The sequence below is a fragment of the Trachypithecus francoisi genome, unplaced genomic scaffold (assembly GCF_009764315.1).
Source record: "Trachypithecus francoisi isolate TF-2019V2 unplaced genomic scaffold, Tfra_2.0 Lachesis_group15, whole genome shotgun sequence".
Taxonomy (NCBI): domain Eukaryota; kingdom Metazoa; phylum Chordata; class Mammalia; order Primates; family Cercopithecidae; genus Trachypithecus; species Trachypithecus francoisi.
Window position 1 is genome coordinate 2,641,877 of NW_022681460.1, and position 18,841 is coordinate 2,660,717.

An 18,841-nucleotide genomic window follows, 5' to 3' on the forward strand; every position below is an offset into this window, starting at 1 on the left:
GGCCTGTGACGCCAAGCACGTCACACACCAAGGCCACAGTCTGGTGGCAGTGGGGCATGCTGGCTTGGGGGAGGCAGCAGGCAGGGCCATCATGTGGAGATCGGCCTTCCAGTGACTGGAACCACCAGGAGGGGCTCACAGTGCAGACGCCAGGGCTCCACGGCTTCATTTCACACTGTGTGTCTAATGATCTTACATGTTCAAAAAGATCCTTTAAAAAGCTCATCTAAATGACACTAGAAAAGTCGCCGGGCTTGGGCAGTGCCCCCACCCCAACAGCGGTGGTGAACAGCACCAGGCTCTGAACCAGACCCAAATGGGAAGGCTGGGCCTGCACTTCAGGGGTCCGCGGCCACACGGACAGCCACTCCTTGACAGGCTGCTGGCACTGCAGAGGCTGTGACGTCCTGGAGGGCCACTCATGCTGAGGGAACCTGAGCAGGGCCGTCCATGTTCCGCTGGAGAAGGCTCTGCTGGAGTGTGATGCCGAGGGGTTTACCTCTGCCGTCTCAGGCACACTCAGGCACTCACCAGCAGGGGTCTGGGGTCCCTCCTCCATGGAAGGACCCCTTTCCCTGGCCAAAGATGGAGACTGGAGTGTGACTGTGGAGCAACCACGCCTGGGGTTCCTTGAGATCTTGCTGACCAAGAGTCTTGACCCTTCCAATAAAGCCACGAAATGCTGTTAGGCTCTTAGGTTGGACAAGGTTACTATTTCCAACTGTTTTCATTCTTGTAGAATTACACTGTGCACTTTCAGAGAACAATGTGGCCTGGAACTGGGTGACGAGATTTGATGCTCAGTCCCATGGCTTTTTGTCATTGTGAACGTGGGAACGTTTCTCACCTCTCTGGACCTTGGTGTTGCCGCCTGTGTGCCTTGGTCTTCAGTGCCCAGGAAGGGCATGATAATGCATGCACACCCGGGCCTCAACACCCCAGGAAAGAACGAGCTTAAAAACGAATGCAGAAAATATTCACTTCATTTAAGAAGTAGTATGAATATCCCTTAATTAATTTGCAAATTTTGTACAACTGCATTTTTTTTTTCCAACGAAACTCAATGGGGTTATTCAAGGATAGTCAAGAAGAGTAGAAGCCCCACTTGGCCCTGAATCTGCTGAGATTCCAAGAATTCGAAAGGGGTAATAATTTAAAGATGATAACACAATGGTTTCCTATTTCCACTGTTACAAATTACGGGAAACTGGGGGCTTCCAACAGAAACTTCTCATCTCGTGGTTCTGGAGGCCAGAAGTCCAGACCCAAGGTGTGGTCGGGCCTCCCTCTGAAGGCTTCTGGGGAGGGCCCCTCCTGCTTCCTCCCGGCTCTGGCTCTGCTTACAATCCTTGGCCTGCGGTTGTGTTGCCCAGTACACATGGTCACATCTGGAAAGCTCCCTTCCTCCATCCCCACGTGACCTCTCTGTGTGGAAACTCCTCTGCCTCCCTCCTCTACGGACACTCACTCACGGTGGCATTTAGAGCCCACTAGGATAATCCAGGACACTCTCCCATCCCAAGAGTCTTAATTTGGTCACATCTGCAAACGTCCTTTTTCCAGTTGGTTCACATCCTGATGAGAAGCTTCCAGGGACTCAGGCCTGCTTTCTGCGACCGCTTCTCAGCCTACCCAAGTAGCAACAGCAAACGGTAGAAAACCTGAGTCTGTGTGTGCCAAGGGCATTCTCCCCATGTGCTTCCTTCCTTTTCAATTCTGAGAACAAACCTGCAAGAAAAACTGAGCGGAGTCATCTTCCAGAGACGTTTTCTTTGGTGAGGCAGATGGATGATATGGGTGGCATCATTCAGGTGTTCTGGGGCTGATCCCGGGATGACAGATCGCTGGAGTTACCAGAAGAGCGGCTTCCTGGAACAACCGGGTGTGGGAAGGGCAGAAGCATGCCAGCAGGGGGCCTTTGGGGCGATGGAGACCCCGGGCACCTGGCTTGTGGTGATGGTGGCTGCTGCGGTTTGAATGCGCCACATCCAAAATTCACGTGGAAACTTAACCCCCGATGTGGTGGTGTTGAGAAGCAGTGCCTTTGGGGACCGGACCCGTGCCTCGTGGACGGACAGAAGGGAACCAGCGCGGCCTTTGGGGATGGACCCGTGCCTCGTGGATGGACAGAAGGGAACCTGCGCAGCCTTCTGTGCTCCCCACTGTCCTGCCAGGCGAGGACAGCGCCAGAGATGGCACCATCATTGAGGAAGAAGGACCCTCGCCAATGGCCCCGTGGCATTTGGCCTTGGATTTTCCGGCCTCTGGAACTGAGTGATAAATTCCTGTTCTTCATAAATGTCTCAGTCTCAGATATTTTTTACAGCAGCACAAATGACTAAGTCAGTTACACAACTACACATTTCCTAAATGTTGAATTGTACACTTAACATGGGTAAATTTACGGTACACCCACTTGGTACACTAAACCTCAAGAGAGCTGTTTTGAAACAGCGTGAGTTCCTGATGAACTGTTACTCATTAAATGCCTGTGAGCACAGAGACACACAGGAATTTGGAGCTCAACCTTGATCGAGTGTAAGAAGACACTTCACACAGCCACCAAGGAGTCCCTGTCAGCTCACTCGATGGCAAAAAGAAAAGGTCCCAGGGAGTCACCCGCAATGGATTCCTTCTACAAGGGCTAAAAGCTGATTTCAACACGAAATCACTCCCCACTGGATACAATTCCACTCAGCCTGAGGGACATTTAAAAATATTACCTCTGCCAATTTCAGAAGAAGGACAGCGTTTTCCGTTTCCAGTTCTGCTATCTTGTCTTCTTTGGCCTACAACCAAGGATCCAAAAAGGACAGTGACCAACACAGCACTTACCTGGTTGTACTGAAATCATGAGACTTCTATTAATCAGCCACCATGTTCACCCTCAGAACACAGCGTACACTGGACGCAAACACACGGGCCCTTGGTGAGCAACTGTTGTCCTGGCTGCCGTCCTGGGCTGCACAGCCGTGCTTTGGTCAATGACAGGCCTCGTACCTCACAGTGGTCCCTTGAGAGGGTAGTGCCTTCTTTTTACTGTAGCTTTTCCGTGTTGCAACACACACATCCTCACTGTTGTGTTACAGCCACCCGTGGTGTTCGGCAGAGTCCCGCGCTGCACAGGTCTGTGGCCTGGCTGCAATGGCCACACCCGATAGCAGCAGGCGGCACCTTCCCAGTTCGTGGAAAAGCACCCCACGATGTCCCACAATGACAAAGCTGTCCAAGGACACATTTCTCAGAACACAACCCCGCCATTAAGTGATGCCTGACTGTATGGGAACTGACCGATGCTGGGCTCGGATGACGCTGTGGTCACAGGACAGGGAGGAAAGACCATCTCCACCCTGACAGGCTCTGCTTCCCTCCCACCGTCCACGCTCACATCCACCACCTCTCCAGCCTCCAGTGTGGCCCGACCACGCCCACATCCACCACCTCTCCAGCCTCCAGTGTGGCCTGACCACGCCCACATCCACCACCTCTCCAGCCTCCAGTGTGGCCCCTGACCACGCCCACATCCACCACCTCTCCAGCCTCCAGTGTGGCCCCTGACCACGCGCACATCCACCACCTCTCCAGCCTCCAGTGTGGCCTGACCACGCCCACATCCACCACCTCTCCAGCCTCCAATGTGGCCCCTGACCACGCCCACATCCACCACCTCTCCAGCCTCCAGTGTGGTCCCTGACCACGCCCACATCCACCACCTCTCCAGCCTCCAGTGTGGTCCCTGACACGCCCACATCCACCACCTCTCCAGCCTCCAGTGTGGTCCCTGACCACGCCCACATCCACCACCTCTCCAGCCTCCAGTGTGGTCCCTGACCACGCCCACATCCACCACCTCTCCAGCCTCCAGTGTGGCCCTGACCAGCAGTGGCAGCCGAACCTGGGGGCTTGGACCCTCCCACCCCTTGTCAGAAGGGGGCTCAGAGAGGCTGGCTGGGAGGGCTGAGGACTGTCACAGAAACACTGGGGCAGAGAAGCAGCCAGTGTGAAGGCCTTGAGGTGGGAACGAGCGTGGCGTGTTGAGGACGGGGCAGAGGCCTGCGAGGCTGGTGAGTGGGTGAGGGAGGCTGAGGTGGGAAGGAGGCCGGGGCATGGCCAGGGTGTGTGCAAGCCAGGTGGAAGACTGGGTTTGATCCCACATAGATGGGAGGGCACTGGAGGGTCTGACGTAGGCCTGTGACATATCACCTGTCAACAGTGAGCACAGAGAGAGCCAGCAACTGGAGAATTTCCTGCAAAGACAACCACCAGTTTCTTAGGCAGCAGGTTCAGGTGCAGGCCCTCCTACTGGGGGTTCAGTCCCCTGCTGGGGACTCCTCCTCCCCCACACCTGCTGACACGCCCACAACCAGCTGTGATGATTTTAGGACAATCTTGCTTGTAACTCCAAACTCTTTGGGACTGGTGATATGACCTGAGGCCTTGGGAGTCATCTACACCAGCAGTCCCCAAACTTTTTGCCACTGGGGACTGGTTTCATGGAAGACAGTTTGTCTACAGGCTGGGGGTAGGATGGTTTTGGGATGAAACTGTTCCACCTCAGGTCATCAGGCATTAGATTCTCACAAGGAACACACACGTGCAGTTTACAAGAGGGCCCGCGCTCCTCTGGCACTCTCATGTCGCTGCTCATTTGGCAGGAGGTGGAGCTCAGGCAGGAATGCTCATGGACCCCTGCTCACCTCCTGCTGTACACCCGCTTCCTAACAGGACACGGACCAGTATCAGTCCATGGCATGGAGGCTGGGGACCCCTGATATATGCTATCCATTGCTATATGCAGTCCATTTAACTTCTTAAAAAGCAAGCTCTGGAGTATTTCCTCTCGAGTCCACTTAATTCCAAGAGGGCACCCTCCCTTCATGGACAACTGCAGGAGCAGACACCACCACTCTCTGCCAGCTTCTTCTTTCTGACATTAATTAAAACGTTTCCATAGCCTGACCGAGGTACAAATCACACACCAGACAATATACTCACGTGCACAATTCAGTGAACCTTAGTGTACGTTGAGTACAACACTCACCAGAATTAGTTTCAGAATATTTTCATCTTCCTCAAAAGAAACCCTTAGACATTACTCCTAACTACTTCCTACCCCCAGTGCCAGGAAACCACTGATCTATTTTCTGTCTCCGTATTTGCCGATTCTGGACATTTCGTGTAAATGGAATCACACAACATGTGGTCCTTTGTATCTGGCTTCCACTCAGCATAAGGTTTTCAGGGCTCAGCCATGTGTAGCGATATCAGAATTTCATTCCTTTTTATTACCAAATAGTATATTCCATCATACGGATGTGTAACATTTTGTTATTCATTCATTAGCTGATGGACGTTGAGGTTTTCTCTTCCTTTTGGTTATTAAGAGTAGTGCTGCCAGGACATTCCCGTATAAGCTTTGTGGGGAAATGTTTTTACTTCTCTTGGGTGCATATACCTAGCATTTTGAGGAACTGCCAGACTGTCTTCCAAAGCAGCTGTGAGGCAGGAGAATAGGGAATTAGAGTAACCAAGGGTGAAGGCATAAGCAAAAGAACAGCAGGTGCAGCTAGTTCCAGGCAGGACTGGGCCGCACACAGGCCACAGTCTCCCTCTGGTGATAACAAGACAGATAAGTTTGCATGTCAGCCTCGGATTGACCATGGGCCGCATCTCCGCTTCAGCCTCTGATTGGTCACAGGCCTCTAAAGGGCACCCAGAGGTGTTACCAAATTCTTTTCGCCTCAGAAAAGCCCTACAGAACATTGCTACTGGGGTTCTTGAGCCGCTTGCTTGAGCCCACTCCTACTCTGCGGAGTGCACTTTCACTTCAATCAATCTGCACTTTCAATACGTTTGTGCTTTTGTTGCTTTTTTCTTTTGCTGACTTTTCAGTTCAAATCTACTCCTGAGCCATGCCAGAAATTTTTTTTTTTTTTTCCATTTCAGTTATTTTTAGCTCCAGGATTATCATTAAAAAATAATTTCTATGTCTTCACTGTTTTTTGATGAGACATTGCCATGGTTTCCCTCACTTCTATGAGCACAGCGTTTAGTTTTGTGAACATGTCTGTAATGGCTGCTTTGAAGTCCTTGTCTCCTCAAAATCTAGGCCCTCTTGCTAATCAGAGTCAAATAAAAAAAAAAAAAAAAATCTAGGCCCTCATAAGGCAACTTGTGTTTCCTGTGTTTTCCTCATGTCTCATTTTCCTGTTTCTTTGAATGTCTTTGCATGTCTATTTTTACTGAAAAATTGGATGTTTCAGGTAATAGTATGAAAACTCTACATGCTGATTCCTCTCCTCCCTGCCTGCAGCTTGGTTTTGTTGTTCTTTGCTTATCTGTTGAGTCATTGGTTAGACTATTTCAATGAAGCTCATTTCCCCTGCAGTGTGAAGCCTCTGGGGTAGCTCCTTGGAGGATTCAGCCTTGGGCATCCTCACAGCCACCCTGGGTTGTGGTGGTTTTGGTGGGGAGATTGGCTACCTCTTTCCCTGATCCCCCTGTTAAGCTATCTACCTTATGTGGCATCACATCTACCTGTTAAGCTCCATTAATTACCAACTGATTGCTCTATGATTTTCAGTAATGACCTGGGCATACATTTCTTCAATGTCTGGTCCAATTATACTGGAGCAGTGATCGTTTTTTGAGGCCTGTCTTTGAGGTCTGTGTTAGCTCCAGGTGGGCTCTTCTTCCTTTTTTTTTAGATGGCATCTTGCTCTGTCACCAGGCTGGAGTGCAATGGCGCGATCGCGATCTCAGCTCACTGCAACCTCTGCCTCCTGGGTTCAAGCGATTCTCCTACCTCGGACTCCCGAGTAGCTGGGACTATGGGTGCATGCCACCACACCCAACTAATTTTTGTATTCTTAGTAGAGATGGGGTTTCACCATGTTGGCCAGGATGGCCTCAATCTCTTGGCCTTGTGATCCGCCCACTTTGGCCTCCCAAAGTGCTGAGATTACAGACGTGAGCCACCATGCCCAGCCGAGGGCTCTTCTTAGTCATCACCTTGGTTCTCTCTAGCAACCTAGTAGGGCTATGAATTAGCTTGCTGATCATATGCTGAATTTTGTCTCTACTCCCAAATTCAAATTTTGAAGTCCCAACCCCCAGTATATTAGAATATGATTCTATTTGAAGATAGGATCTCTAAAGAGGTGATTAAGTGAAAATGAGGCCATGGGGGTGGGGGTGGGCCCTGTTCCAACGTGACTGGTGTCCTTACAAGAGGAGGGCGTGGGCCGTGTTCCAACGTGACTGGTGTCCTTACAAGAGGAGGGCGTGGGCCGTGTTCCAATGTGACTGGTGCCCTTACAAGAGGAGGAAATTTGGACACGTACAGAGACACGATGAAGAAAGACCACGTGAGGACGCGGTGAGAACGTGGCCATCCACAAGCCAAGGAGAGAGGCCTTGGAGGCAACCAAAGCTGCCAATGCCTTGAGCTCAGACGTTATGCCTCAGAACTGTGAGGGAGAAATTTCTGTTGTTTAAGCCCCCAGTCTGTGGTGCTTTGTTCTGGCAGCCCTCACAGACCAATTCATTGCTCCTAATTAAGAGCAACAATCCTTTCAGAGCATGCCTTCAGGCTTGAACTGGCTGTTTCCAATAAAGCCAGTTCCTTTGGAAGAGCTTCAGAGCCACCTTTTCTTCCCTGGGGACTGTCCTGCTCTCTGGTCTTTTCAGTTTGCTTCTTTTTACAGAGCTGTGTCCTACAGTGGAGCTGGGGAGAGCAATTGGATCCCAGCCTTCTTAGCCCGCTGTTCTTGGCTAGAACCGCATCCGATGAGTAGGGACTGGCTGGAGGAAGGGGGCTGTCCATGCTCACCAGGAATTTAGCCTCTTCAACTGGGTGCTGTGGTGAGAAATGCTGGCATCTGTCCCTCCTGGTGAGATAAGGGGACCCTCGGGTGTCTCCTCGGACACAACCACCAAGAGGGGGACTCTGTCAAGACGAGCTGGAGTGGGGGAAGGAGGGATCCACAGATGATCACTGTTCTTATGGAGTTTTAGCAGACTTTCTTGAATAAATATTTGTCATCTGATGTATGCTGTGAGGACTAAGTTCTGATTTTTTTTTTTTTTTTTTTTTTGAGACGGAGTCTCGCTCTGTCGCCCAGGCTCGAGTGCAGTGGCCGGATCTCAGCTCACTGCAAGCTCCGCCTCCCGGGTTTACGCCATTCTCTCGCCTCAGCCTCCCGAGTAGCTGGGACTACAGGCGCCCGCCATCTCGCCCGGCTAATTTTTTGTATTTTTTTAGTAGAGACGGGGTTTCACCGTGTTAGCCAGGATGGTCTCGATCTCCCGACCTCGTGATCCGCCCGTCTCGGCCTCCCAAAGTGCTGGGATTACAGGCTTGAGCCACCGTGCCCGGCCTTTTTTTTTTTAACTCTCGCGCTTCAAATTCCTATCTAAGGGGCCCGGGGAGCCATACCCTACAAATCATAAATTCTCATCAGATGGGTTTTATTTAGCCCTATACATTGTGACTTACTTTCCAAATCTGACTCGGACATAATATTATGAGACAAGAAAGAAAGTCAAAATATTTTACCCCAAAAGCATGTATGTTTCTTTGCCATATTTTGAAATGGTCCTGCAAAGCTGTCCTTTGTTGGGGGCGTGTACATCTGTAAAGAATCTCTGCTAACACGGTTAGATCTTTTTCTTCCAGGCCCTCCCAATCCTGAAGAGATGAACTAGAGTCTAGAACCTTTTAACAATCTAAATAGGAAACACCTGTCACCTATTGACTCTAAGGGCAGCCATAATGAGACTTCAAAAGAACCTTGGTCTCCACTATCTTTTATCTTAACCTGAACATTTCCTTTCTATTGATCCCAGGTCTTCAGACAAACTCAACCAGTTGTCAACCAGAAAATGTTTACATGTACCTAGAGCCTCGAAGCCCTCCCCCTACCCTTTGAGTTGTTCCGCCTTTCTGGGCCGAACCAACGTATTTCTTAAACGTATTTGATTGATGTCTCCTGCTTCTCTAAACTGTATAAAACCAAGCTGGCCCCGACTACCTCAGACACAAGTTCTCAGGCCCTCCTGAGGGCCGTGTCACGGGCCATGGCCACTCATATTTGGCTCCAACTAAATCTCTTCAAATATTTTACAGAGTTTGACTCTTTTCGTTGACAGCTGTTAGCACAACTTCCATTTAAAAAATGGGTGGTTTTCCCCATTTTGCACGTTTTGCTGAGGTTTCTGGGGCTCCTCTCCCTGCCACCCTGGGGTGTCCCCGGGCAGTGTTCTCCCTCCATGGCCATTACTCCGTTTGAACCAGTGCCCTCCACAATGTGACATTTTCAGAACAGGAATTTAATCTCATCTTCCCATCCTCCTCACAATCCCTCAACGGTGTCTCCCTGCCCTCAAGAAAGAAGATGCCTTACTGGTCCCGACTGACCAGGAGGAGCTGGGCCCCTTGCTGTGCTCTCAGTCTCAAGCAGCAGCTGCTTCCTGCGCTGCCCCAGCCGTCGGCGCTGACCCCTGCCCAGCTCACAGCACTGCCGGCCGCAGCCTCTCACCTAGAGCTCCTGCCCTCAGCCTCCAGCCAGAGAAGGGCTCCCCACCTCAGCAGAGCTCAGCTCAGCGGGCACGGGCACGATGCAGAAATCCTTGATTTCTCAGATTAGGCGATGGCTGAATTATAAACACGTGTGAGACCATGCACCTCCCCTTCCCAGCGTTCTGTATTTTACAACCATTCTGTGTTTATTTCATTGATCTGCTTCCCGGATTCCACTGTATACTCCAAGAGGGCAGTGACTAGAAGAGCTCTACCTGTCCCGGCTTAACTACTGTGCTCCCGGCACGTGCACAGCACACAGCTGACGGTTTTAAACGTCGCGGAGGCCCCAGGTGGGAGAGGAGAGGAGGCCCGAGGGGAGAGGAGGCCCCAGGGGGGAGAGGAGAGGAGGCCGAGGGAGAGGAGGCCCGAGGGGAGAGGAGGTCCCACAGGGAAGTCCAGGGCCTCAGGTGGAGGTCCGTGGTGGGAGGACAGGGCAGGTCCACCACCCCTAGGTCCTGGAAGCCTAGACAGGAGAGGACAGATCACGTGCGGCCTCTGCGTCCAAAGCTGGCTACCATCCAGTGAAAACCTCAAGCTCACCCGATTCTCCCAGGCCTCAGCGTGGAGCCTCTGAGGGGGGTCCCGCCTCCCTCCCCACGACTCACCCGCACTTGGCTCTGCAGCTGCCGGGTCCGCTGCTCCCAGAAGCCCCCCCACCGCCCGCCCCCCGCCGGCATCGCCTCTGCTTCTGGCCTCCTCTCACCGCCCCCAGTAACCGGCGCAGGTGCGGGCGTTGGGGAGCGAGAGAGGGTGGCTCGAGGCGGAAGCGAGGGGCAGGCGGAAGCAGGAAGACCCGAGGAAGGGGGCCGGTGTCCAAGCATTGAGGAAAGTTTCATCCCTTCTGAATCCCAGGCCTCGCTGGACCACGGCCCCGCCTGGTTCTCCTGTAACTTGCGGAGCTCCTGGACCGGCCCTTCCCAGAGGCGCAGCGCTGAGTCCCGGAAGCAGGACCTGAACCTGGAAGAGGAGGTGCAAGCAGCTTCCTGCCTCCTCCTCCCCACACTGCGGGGGGAATGATCCCCACTGCCTCCTCCCCACACTGCGGGGGGAATGATCCCCACTGCCTCCTCCTCCCCGCTCACTGCGGGGGGAATGGCCCCCACTGCCGCCTCCTCCCCACACTGCGGGGGGAATGATCCCCACTGCCTCCTCCTCCCCACACTGCGGGGGGAATGATCCCCACTGCTGCCTCCTCCCCACACTGTGGGGGAAATGGCCCCCACTGCCTCCTCCTCCCCACACACTGCAGAGGGAATGGTCCCCACTGCCAACTCCTCCCCACACACTGCAGAGGGAATGGCCCCACTGCCGCCTCCTCCCCACACACTGCAGAGGGAATGGCCCCCACTGCCGCCGCCTCCCCACACACTGCAGAGGGAATGGCCCCCACTGCCTCCTCCCCACACTGCGGGGGGAATGGCCCCCACTGCCTCCTCCCCACACTGCGGGGGGAATGATCCCCACTGCCTCCTCCTCCCCACACTGCGGGGGGAATGATCCCCACTGCTGCCTCCTCCCCACACTGTGGGGGGAATGGCCCCCACTGCCTCCTCCTCCCCACACACTGCAGAGGGAATGGTCCCCACTGCCAACTCCTCCCCACACACTGCAGAGGGAATGGCCCCACTGCCGCCGCCTCCCCACACACTGCAGAGGGAATGGCCCCCACTGCCTCCTCCCCACACTGCGGGGGGAATGGCCCCCACTGCCAACTCCTCCCCACACACTGCGGGGGGAATGATCCCCACTGCCTCCTCCCCACACTGTGGGGGGAATGATCCCCACTGCCTCCTCCTCCCCGCACACTGCGGGGGGAATGGCCCCCACTGCCGCCTCCTCCCCACACTGCGGGGGGAATGATCCCCACTGCCGCCTCCTCCCTGCACGCTGCAGAGGGAATGGCCCCCACTGCCTCCTCCTCCCCACACACTGTGGGGGGAATGGCCCCCACTGCCTCCTCCTCCACACACTGCGGGGGGAATGGCCCCCACTGCCGCCTCCTCCCCACACTGCAGAGGGAATGGCCCTACTGCTTCCTCCTCCCCGCACGCTGTGGGGGGAATGGCCCCCATATTTTAATGTAGTGGCTTCTCTGGTCACTCACAATCCAGCACTAGCACACAGCAGTTGGGGAAGTCCCGTGGGTGTGAGACACCCTGTATTTTGAAGGCTCTACATGAAAAAGAATGTAGAGAATCTGAATGCATTTTATGTATAGATTGCATGTTGAAATGATGCTGTTGGGATATATTAGGCAAAATAAAATATATCACAATTTATTATGCCTCCTTCTACTTTTTTCACGTGACTCCTAAAAAACGGACGGTCTCTGGAAGGGCTGGTGTCAGGTCTCGAGGGGACTGAGCTGCTCTGGGCACCTCCTGTGTCAGAATGTGGCCAAAGGCTCCAGGAGAGTCGGTGGCAGTGCTGGACGGAGGCTTTGTCTCTTGTTGCAGCGTGTTTGTGATACATCACGTCCATGTCACTGACTTGGTTTCCAAACTTACTTACACAGCAGCTGTTGGCTAGGCATGCACACAGGCCAGCACAACAGTGGCGAAAAGGCTTGCGCAGCTTTCCAGGTCACAGCCCGGCAGAGGTGACAGGACACGGTATGCGATGTGATCCGGCGACCATGCGGCATGTTGGTTAGGAACATGGACACCCGCTTCTCCTGGCACCAGTGGCAAGGACGCCCTCCCTGACCAGACCCTGGGCTTCTCCACGCCCTTTTCCCGCTCAGCCTCAAGTCTGCATCGCCATGAGAATCACCCACGCCTGCGTCCAACAACTGCTCAGTTCCGTGTCCCCTGCCATCCCCCCGGTGGTGCTGGGTTCCCCAGCCCTGACTTTAGCAAGACTCCCCATGAGTCAGTTTAGCCCGAGTGCCCTCCAGCCCTGCTATGGCCTCTCAGTGACCCTCTTTCCACCAACCTCTAACCTGCTCCTTGGCTGCCGATTCCACTTGCCTTGCTGTATGCAGAGTTGAGTCCAGCTCTCAACTGAGGTGTTTTCTTCCCCCTATTACATAGTTCTGGAACACAACCTGCTTTACCACTTTAATGATTGGTTCTGCCCAAGTCACTGGAAATCCTGCCAAGAGGTGTGACAAATTTGCTTCTACCAGAGACAGCCAGAGGCCCCGTGTATGTACACAAGTCAGCCCCGCAAATGGTGTCCTCAGGAGCAGAGAATATTCAGGGCGGCCCACGTCCAGTGCTGCCTGAGAAATGCCTCAGAATGCGAGGCGGAGCCAACTTCCCCCCGGAAGACACTTGCGTCTTGCTCTTCTGAATACATGGAACTGGTTGTGGTACCACGACTCCCCGTGCACGCCCTCGCAATCCAGCGGGCCTTTGCACTCTCCTCTTCCTTCATTTCCTATTTTTGTTTGTATTCCACCAATTCCTTTTCTTGTCTTGCAACAAGAATTCTTGAGAGAGATCTGATCATTTGTAGACTGCAGCAACCAGCTGTCTTTGAACAATCCTTCTACTGTACTGAAGATAGCACTCCTCCATGCTTTCTTGCATGGAGAGCTAATTTCAGAAAGTTGTATCTAGTAACACTAAGCAAGACATAAACTGGACGACTTGCAGGAGGGAAAGTATATGCAAAAAGTGAATTTTTAATTCCACGATTTTATCCAGTTTATTCCAAAAAGTCACATAACCCCAAAAGATACATACTAGATTTCAGACTGAGAACAGAAGCCAATTTCTTGTGTAATTTACCCAACAAATATTTAGGGGTGCCTAGTCTGCAATGGGTGACATATAATAAAACAACTAGAAAGAGAGAGAAATAAATACCTCACATCACTGGAAGGAGAGGCTGCTTCATTTCAACAAGCCACTCTGTGTCCACAGAGACTTAAGAGGGCTCTGGACAGTCTCTGAGTCGATGTCAGTGATTTTCCAATATTTAGGTAAGGGCAGTTATGGAAATCAGACGAACCCAAAGTCCCGAGACTCCCTAGCTGTACTTCGCCTGTTCAGAACATGGTACGTATTTTGCTCAACTGAACTAGGCCGTTTTTATATTTTGGGATCTATTCTCATACAAAAAAGATTCACGGGAGGAAGGTGGAACATTTTTAAAGCCATACGATTCACCTACAGTTTCCCAGGTCTCTCTTTGGGGTTAGATTACTTAATATTTTATAATCATTTAAAAAAGTTCCAAGTTAAAGTTGGAACCACTGTCTCCAGTTTAACATCCATTTAAGTCTGTAGTCTCTGTAAAAGAATAAAACATAAGATTTAGAAGAGCAGAGAAAAATAAGATGTAACCCACTGAAGACATGTGGAGGTCGTTTTCAATCCGAAAGCCATGGTGGCCGATTGCTGTTTGACAGCGGAGTGGAGTTCTGTGCTCTTTCCTCATCTGTTCTTTGGCATCTCTCTAACTATGCAAACAACTCTAGAGCTTACCTGGGTCCGCCCCAACCGCCTCCACGCTCTCCTATCTGGGTGGCCACGCCACCATCTGGCTCCTCAAAGCCTCCAACTCCTGCAGAAGCCTGCTCCGGGCTTCCATTCCTTTCCCCCCCCATGCCAGCAACCAGAGCGACTGACGTCACTTGGGTGGCCCCAACCCCTCCTCGAAACCCTGCAGAGGCTTTGCACTGTGTGAAGGAGACAAGTCACACTTCTTGCCATGGTCTTAGAAAATGCTCTTTTACCACTGGATAGCGCCAGGTGGCCCCTGGCTCTCTCCAGTCCCTGCCTGCACCCTCCTGTCCTGGGGCTCTGGCTCTGGGCTCTCCTGATCTTCCAGAGGCTCCAGCTTGCCTGCCTCAGACTTCTTCCGTCTGCAAGGCTTCTTAAGAGCATCGTTTTCTAAAAACAGCCCTACTGTCTCCACAGGAACTTTATTAGGCCTCCGGGTGCCCCCTGCACTTCTTTACAGTTAACAGTTACTATGGATCAGCACCTGTAAATGAAACATGTGCTTCCGCCTCTTGGAGTGATGCTCCCTGGGGGCAGAGCTGCACTGTTTCAGGAGGGCAGGTAAGCGCTGTGAGACCAGTCACCGAGGCAGAGGAGGCACCCGTAGGCTCCCATAAACACTTGCTGAATCACACAAGAAACTGGCTTCAATTCCCAGTCTCAAGTCGTTATGTCTCTTTTGAGGTTATGTGATTTTTGGAATAAACTGGATGAAATACTGGAAATAATAAAACTATCACTTTTTGTACATCCTTTCCCTCCTGCAAGTCATTCAAATTAAATTTTGCTTAATGTTTACTAAATATAACTAAATCTTTGAAATGTTTTCCATTCAATAAAGGATAAAGGAAATTGTGTCCAATGGCGCACACCAGAAAATTATCAAGTGCTTGCTGGTCCATATGACAGAAGACCACTGCAGGGCAGTACCATTATTTCCACTGACAGCAACAGAAACACAGGCCTTGAGAAGAAAACGGAATCTGTATTAATACTCAGACTTCCTAAGTTTTTGTATTCTCAAACATTAAAGTATCTTTTTAAGCATTAAAATATAGTAAAAGTGAATACTATAGTTTCAATACATAAACATCTCATTCTACCAAAAAGGTCTCCACAACTTTCTACAACCCTAAAACACTCCTTCCTTCATGAACCTCATTTTCACAATATATGGACTACAGTCACTCTGCTGTGCAGCAAACAGACCTCAAAACCTGTTCCTCCTATCTGAAACTTTGTATCCTTCAACCAGTAACTCCCCATCCCTTTCTCCCCCCATGAAAGCCCTAAAAATTCTCCATCCCTGCCCTGTCCCGTCCTCCTGCTCATGGGCCATTAAAAGGTACACTGGAAATAGGCAGAGGCAGGAGGAACAACGGCGCAGAGGCAGCGCTGAGCCCCGTCCACACGGAAGGTCCCGCCTGCACATGCCTCCCACAGCTCCCAGGTCCTCATAATGTGCCTTGTGTAGTTTCACAATCAAACATACCCCTTTACACGAGGCTGTCCTGAATGGGTTCCTGCGCTAAGACACATCTCACCAGGATGCCTTACGTACACCATTTACTTATTACTAGGGATATTTTAGGAATTTCAAAGAGGCCACCAAGAGACAGTGTCACTGAGAAATGGCTTGAATGCCCACCTGAGCTTGCTTGGATCAAGGAAGAATCAGGAAGGCCCGGGCAGTGGAACGGCTTATGAGACTCACAGACACCTGTGTGACGAGGCACACGACATGTCCCCACAAATGAAAACCACTGCCTGACACAGAAATCATACTCAGTGTTTAATGAAGAACAGAAAGATGGAAAGAGACGGGCGAGGAAGGCTGATGTTACAAATATAAACTTTGTCAGCACTTTCAAAACAATAGCAAATACACTTAAATACATACAAAGTTTATTAAAAATAGGTTGCAACTGAAATACAGTAGAAATGGAAAACTACAGCAGTTTTGATGTTTTCTCATAGTAATGCACGCTTCTGAAAAGCACTTTTACACGTATTCACATGTGACCTCACTGCCCAAAGATGGCCAAATCCACTTGTGTATGGGTTTCACAGCCACGCATACAAATATCCCTGTGTAGATATTTACATGTATCTGCATGTTCTCGTGTGTATTTTCCTATATATTAACAGAAAAGTAAGTCATCTGCCTCTCTTTAAAGAAAGTGTGCATTTAGTGGCCATAAGGCTGCCAGTGTTCTCAAGATATTTGGGAGGCGCTTGCTTTTCCTAGAACCTCTGCCGCAAGCAAGCAAATCCTTCCTGAACACTCAGAACCATGGCACTCTCTTACTCAAACAAGGAAATGGGAAGAGCACACTTTCAAATAAAAACCCTGATAGACATAAAAAAATATTTACACTCGCATTTTTAATGATTTATCATACAACTCTTATTAAAAGTGATTTCGAAGGCAGTAAAAGCCCCTATGCTGCTCTTTGAAAGTGTGCCTATTTTCCTAACATACGTATGTGTAAGAGAACAATATGGTACAGAAAAATCATTTGGCCTCCACCAAGGGCTTTGTCAACTAGAAAATTTGCTTGTAATCACAAAGTAATTTATCATCTTAACACCAGACAATATAAAACACACTGAGGTCCGTCTCCCCTACATCAGCCACACATCCACAGCTGAAGAAATCACAGTGGTAACTAATAATTCAACAAATTAAAATTAAATAACTCTATTATAGTATAAAAATAGCTTGAACTTCCATGAGTTATTCTTACAATATTTAAGTTACAGATGCCCTGTAATTGAATTCCTTCCTTTTCTTGACGGCATACACATGAAATCTCTTTCTTTTTCAAATTAAAAATGTCTGAGTGACAGCTGTGCTTGAGGGGTTCCTACTCATCTCCCATTCTTCTGTCGTTCCCAGTCACACGAACATTGCTCCAATCAAGGTATCTTCTTTTACAGATGCCTGGGAACAGCTGAGGTTTAGTTAACTTTGTAATGTAACTGTCATCTTTAAATTTACCAGTGATTTATTAAGTCTAACAATAATCTAGTATTTATAAAAATAAAATCCCCTAAGCTTAAATCCTCAGAATTTTCTTTCAGAATTAAAATTAATCAAATATTTAGAATTGATCAGAAGAGCTCAGATTTGCGAAGAATGAGTGGAACAGTCTCGGATGTGCGTCATCGCACAGGAAGCTTTGGCCTAAGCCGTTTCACGATGCAGACTAGAAGGATATTGTGGGAAGAGACACAATCAGGGGACATGGGAGGAGCATGTCGTCACATGTCCCTTCCTGGGTAGAAGAGTGTGTGTTCACTTCTAAACAGTGCCAACAACGGTCTGAATAGTTCAAGCTATTCTCTGCTTGACGGCTAAAATCAAGTTTCTGAAAAACACAAAAAACAGAAACAGAACTTCTTTGTGCTCCTCGGTCGATGATGAGGGGAATATGGGAGAGAAGATACGTCCATTCTCTCCTCCTAGCCTTAGTTCTGTCTCCTTTGAACTCAGGACTCCAAAAAGGAAACCAACAAAAAACTTATCCTCATGTGAGTTAGATAATTAAGAAACTAGACAGTGTTTAAGTTACATAAACGGCAATCTCATGGTAAAGTAAAATAAAATTTCTTGGAATTGAAACGTTTCTAGATTCCAACCATTTTAGAAACAGAAATTGTGAATCACTTAGAAATATAACCCCCTTCCTCTTTCCTCTTCAAACTCGCACCTACAAACCCACAACTGAGAAGATTTTGGGGTAAATACAAAGTGTCCTCCTCATTTTGTGTTCAGTTCATTCTCCAGTTCTGTTAATTTACGAGAGGCTTTCACTTTATTGGATACATCTTGACCTTGTGAAAAAAGACGCTGGCGTTCCTTGAATGTCAAGTTTTCAGGGGCCCCAGAATTTCCAGGTAAATCTGCATCTTGGCTGCAGAAGAGGGCAATATGAAAGATTACTGGACAAACTAGAAACAACCTGTCAACAATTACATACGTTTGCATAACGGCAATTACAATTTTCAGACTCATTCTTTGTTAAATTGCGCTATAACTTTCCCTACAATTGAAATCACAGGGGCTGTATTTAAACCCATCTAGAAAAAAAGGGCAACATGTTTTCTTGGCTAAAACATTAACTTTCCCCAGTCATAGTCAACTCTCAAAAACCTTGTAAGTTAGATTTTAGCAAGCAGGCAATTCTTACCAGTTAAATAAGTGTAACCTGAGGGGTACAGTTTTAAAATACAGCATTTTAAGGAATCTTACATGTACCTGAGAGGCATCTATAAATATGCCAAAGTTAATAATAAGTTACAGAATGGTACTGATGATTTCTCTGGTGAGTTCAAATTCACTGTTTTAAGAACACTTGGGGCAATAGCATTTCTAACTAAAATCGAGGTGAGGGCATAGAGTGAAGCCATGAAGTCTGTTTACATAATTCAAAAGTGCCGTGAAGAGTGAAAGGGGTCATCAGGGACAGATGAAGTTCCTCGTCTAGCGCAACCGTCCATACCTTTTAGAACGCTTCTCTTTCGCATCCCGGTAAGCGTCATGGGCTCCAACAGCTGCTCCAGCAGATCCCGGGTAAGAGTTTGGTCCTTTTCCACGAAAGAAACAGGACAAGTTAAAGTACTTCATTATTTTTAAGCTTTACTCATGAGAAAGATGCAGTGCTCAGAGAATAAAAAATACCTTACTGAATAAGCAGGAAGGTAAAAGACCCTTCACATTGTATCAAAATTCCATCAATTTGAAATTCATCTCTGTTGGTGGCCTGAGTAATCCAATGACGACTCTCAAAAGGTGCTAAAACAC

General features: G+C 49.7%; 2 protein-coding genes across 29 annotated transcripts in view; both read right to left on the reverse strand.

Annotated features, from left to right (window-relative positions):
* KIF25 (kinesin family member 25) overlaps window positions 1-10,540 on the reverse strand; it is a 65,903-nt gene extending 55,363 nt beyond the window's left edge. For 3 of the 11 annotated variants that reach the window (XR_004442692.1, XR_004442690.1, XR_004442691.1), the window contains exons 1-4: window positions 10,189-10,264; window positions 2,724-2,789; window positions 1,729-2,270; window positions 532-1,628 (exon numbers count right to left, since the gene is read on the reverse strand). Coding sequence is in view for 1 of the 11 variants with exons in the window: in XM_033234200.1 (XP_033090091.1) it covers window positions 2,724-2,789; window positions 10,189-10,419 (297 nt within the window). In the remaining 10 variants the exon portion in view is untranslated. Of the gene's footprint in view, window positions 1-531; window positions 2,271-2,723; window positions 2,790-10,188 lie in introns of those variants that run through there. The other 8 variants (XR_004442693.1, XR_004442687.1, XR_004442695.1 and 5 more) reach the window with 8 other exon arrangements.
* Window positions 10,541-15,813: 5,273 nt separating this feature from the next.
* The window catches only part of AFDN (afadin, adherens junction formation factor), a 143,143-nt gene continuing 140,115 nt past the window's right edge, over window positions 15,814-18,841 (reverse strand). For all 18 annotated transcript variants that reach the window (XM_033234218.1, XM_033234211.1, XM_033234217.1 and 15 more), the window contains 2 exons: window positions 18,540-18,624; window positions 15,814-17,951 (listed from right to left, as the gene is read on the reverse strand). In XM_033234218.1, coding sequence (XP_033090109.1) covers window positions 17,798-17,951; window positions 18,540-18,624 — 239 coding nt within the window. In that variant the 3' untranslated portion in view covers window positions 15,814-17,797. The remainder of the gene's footprint in view (window positions 17,952-18,539; window positions 18,625-18,841) is intronic.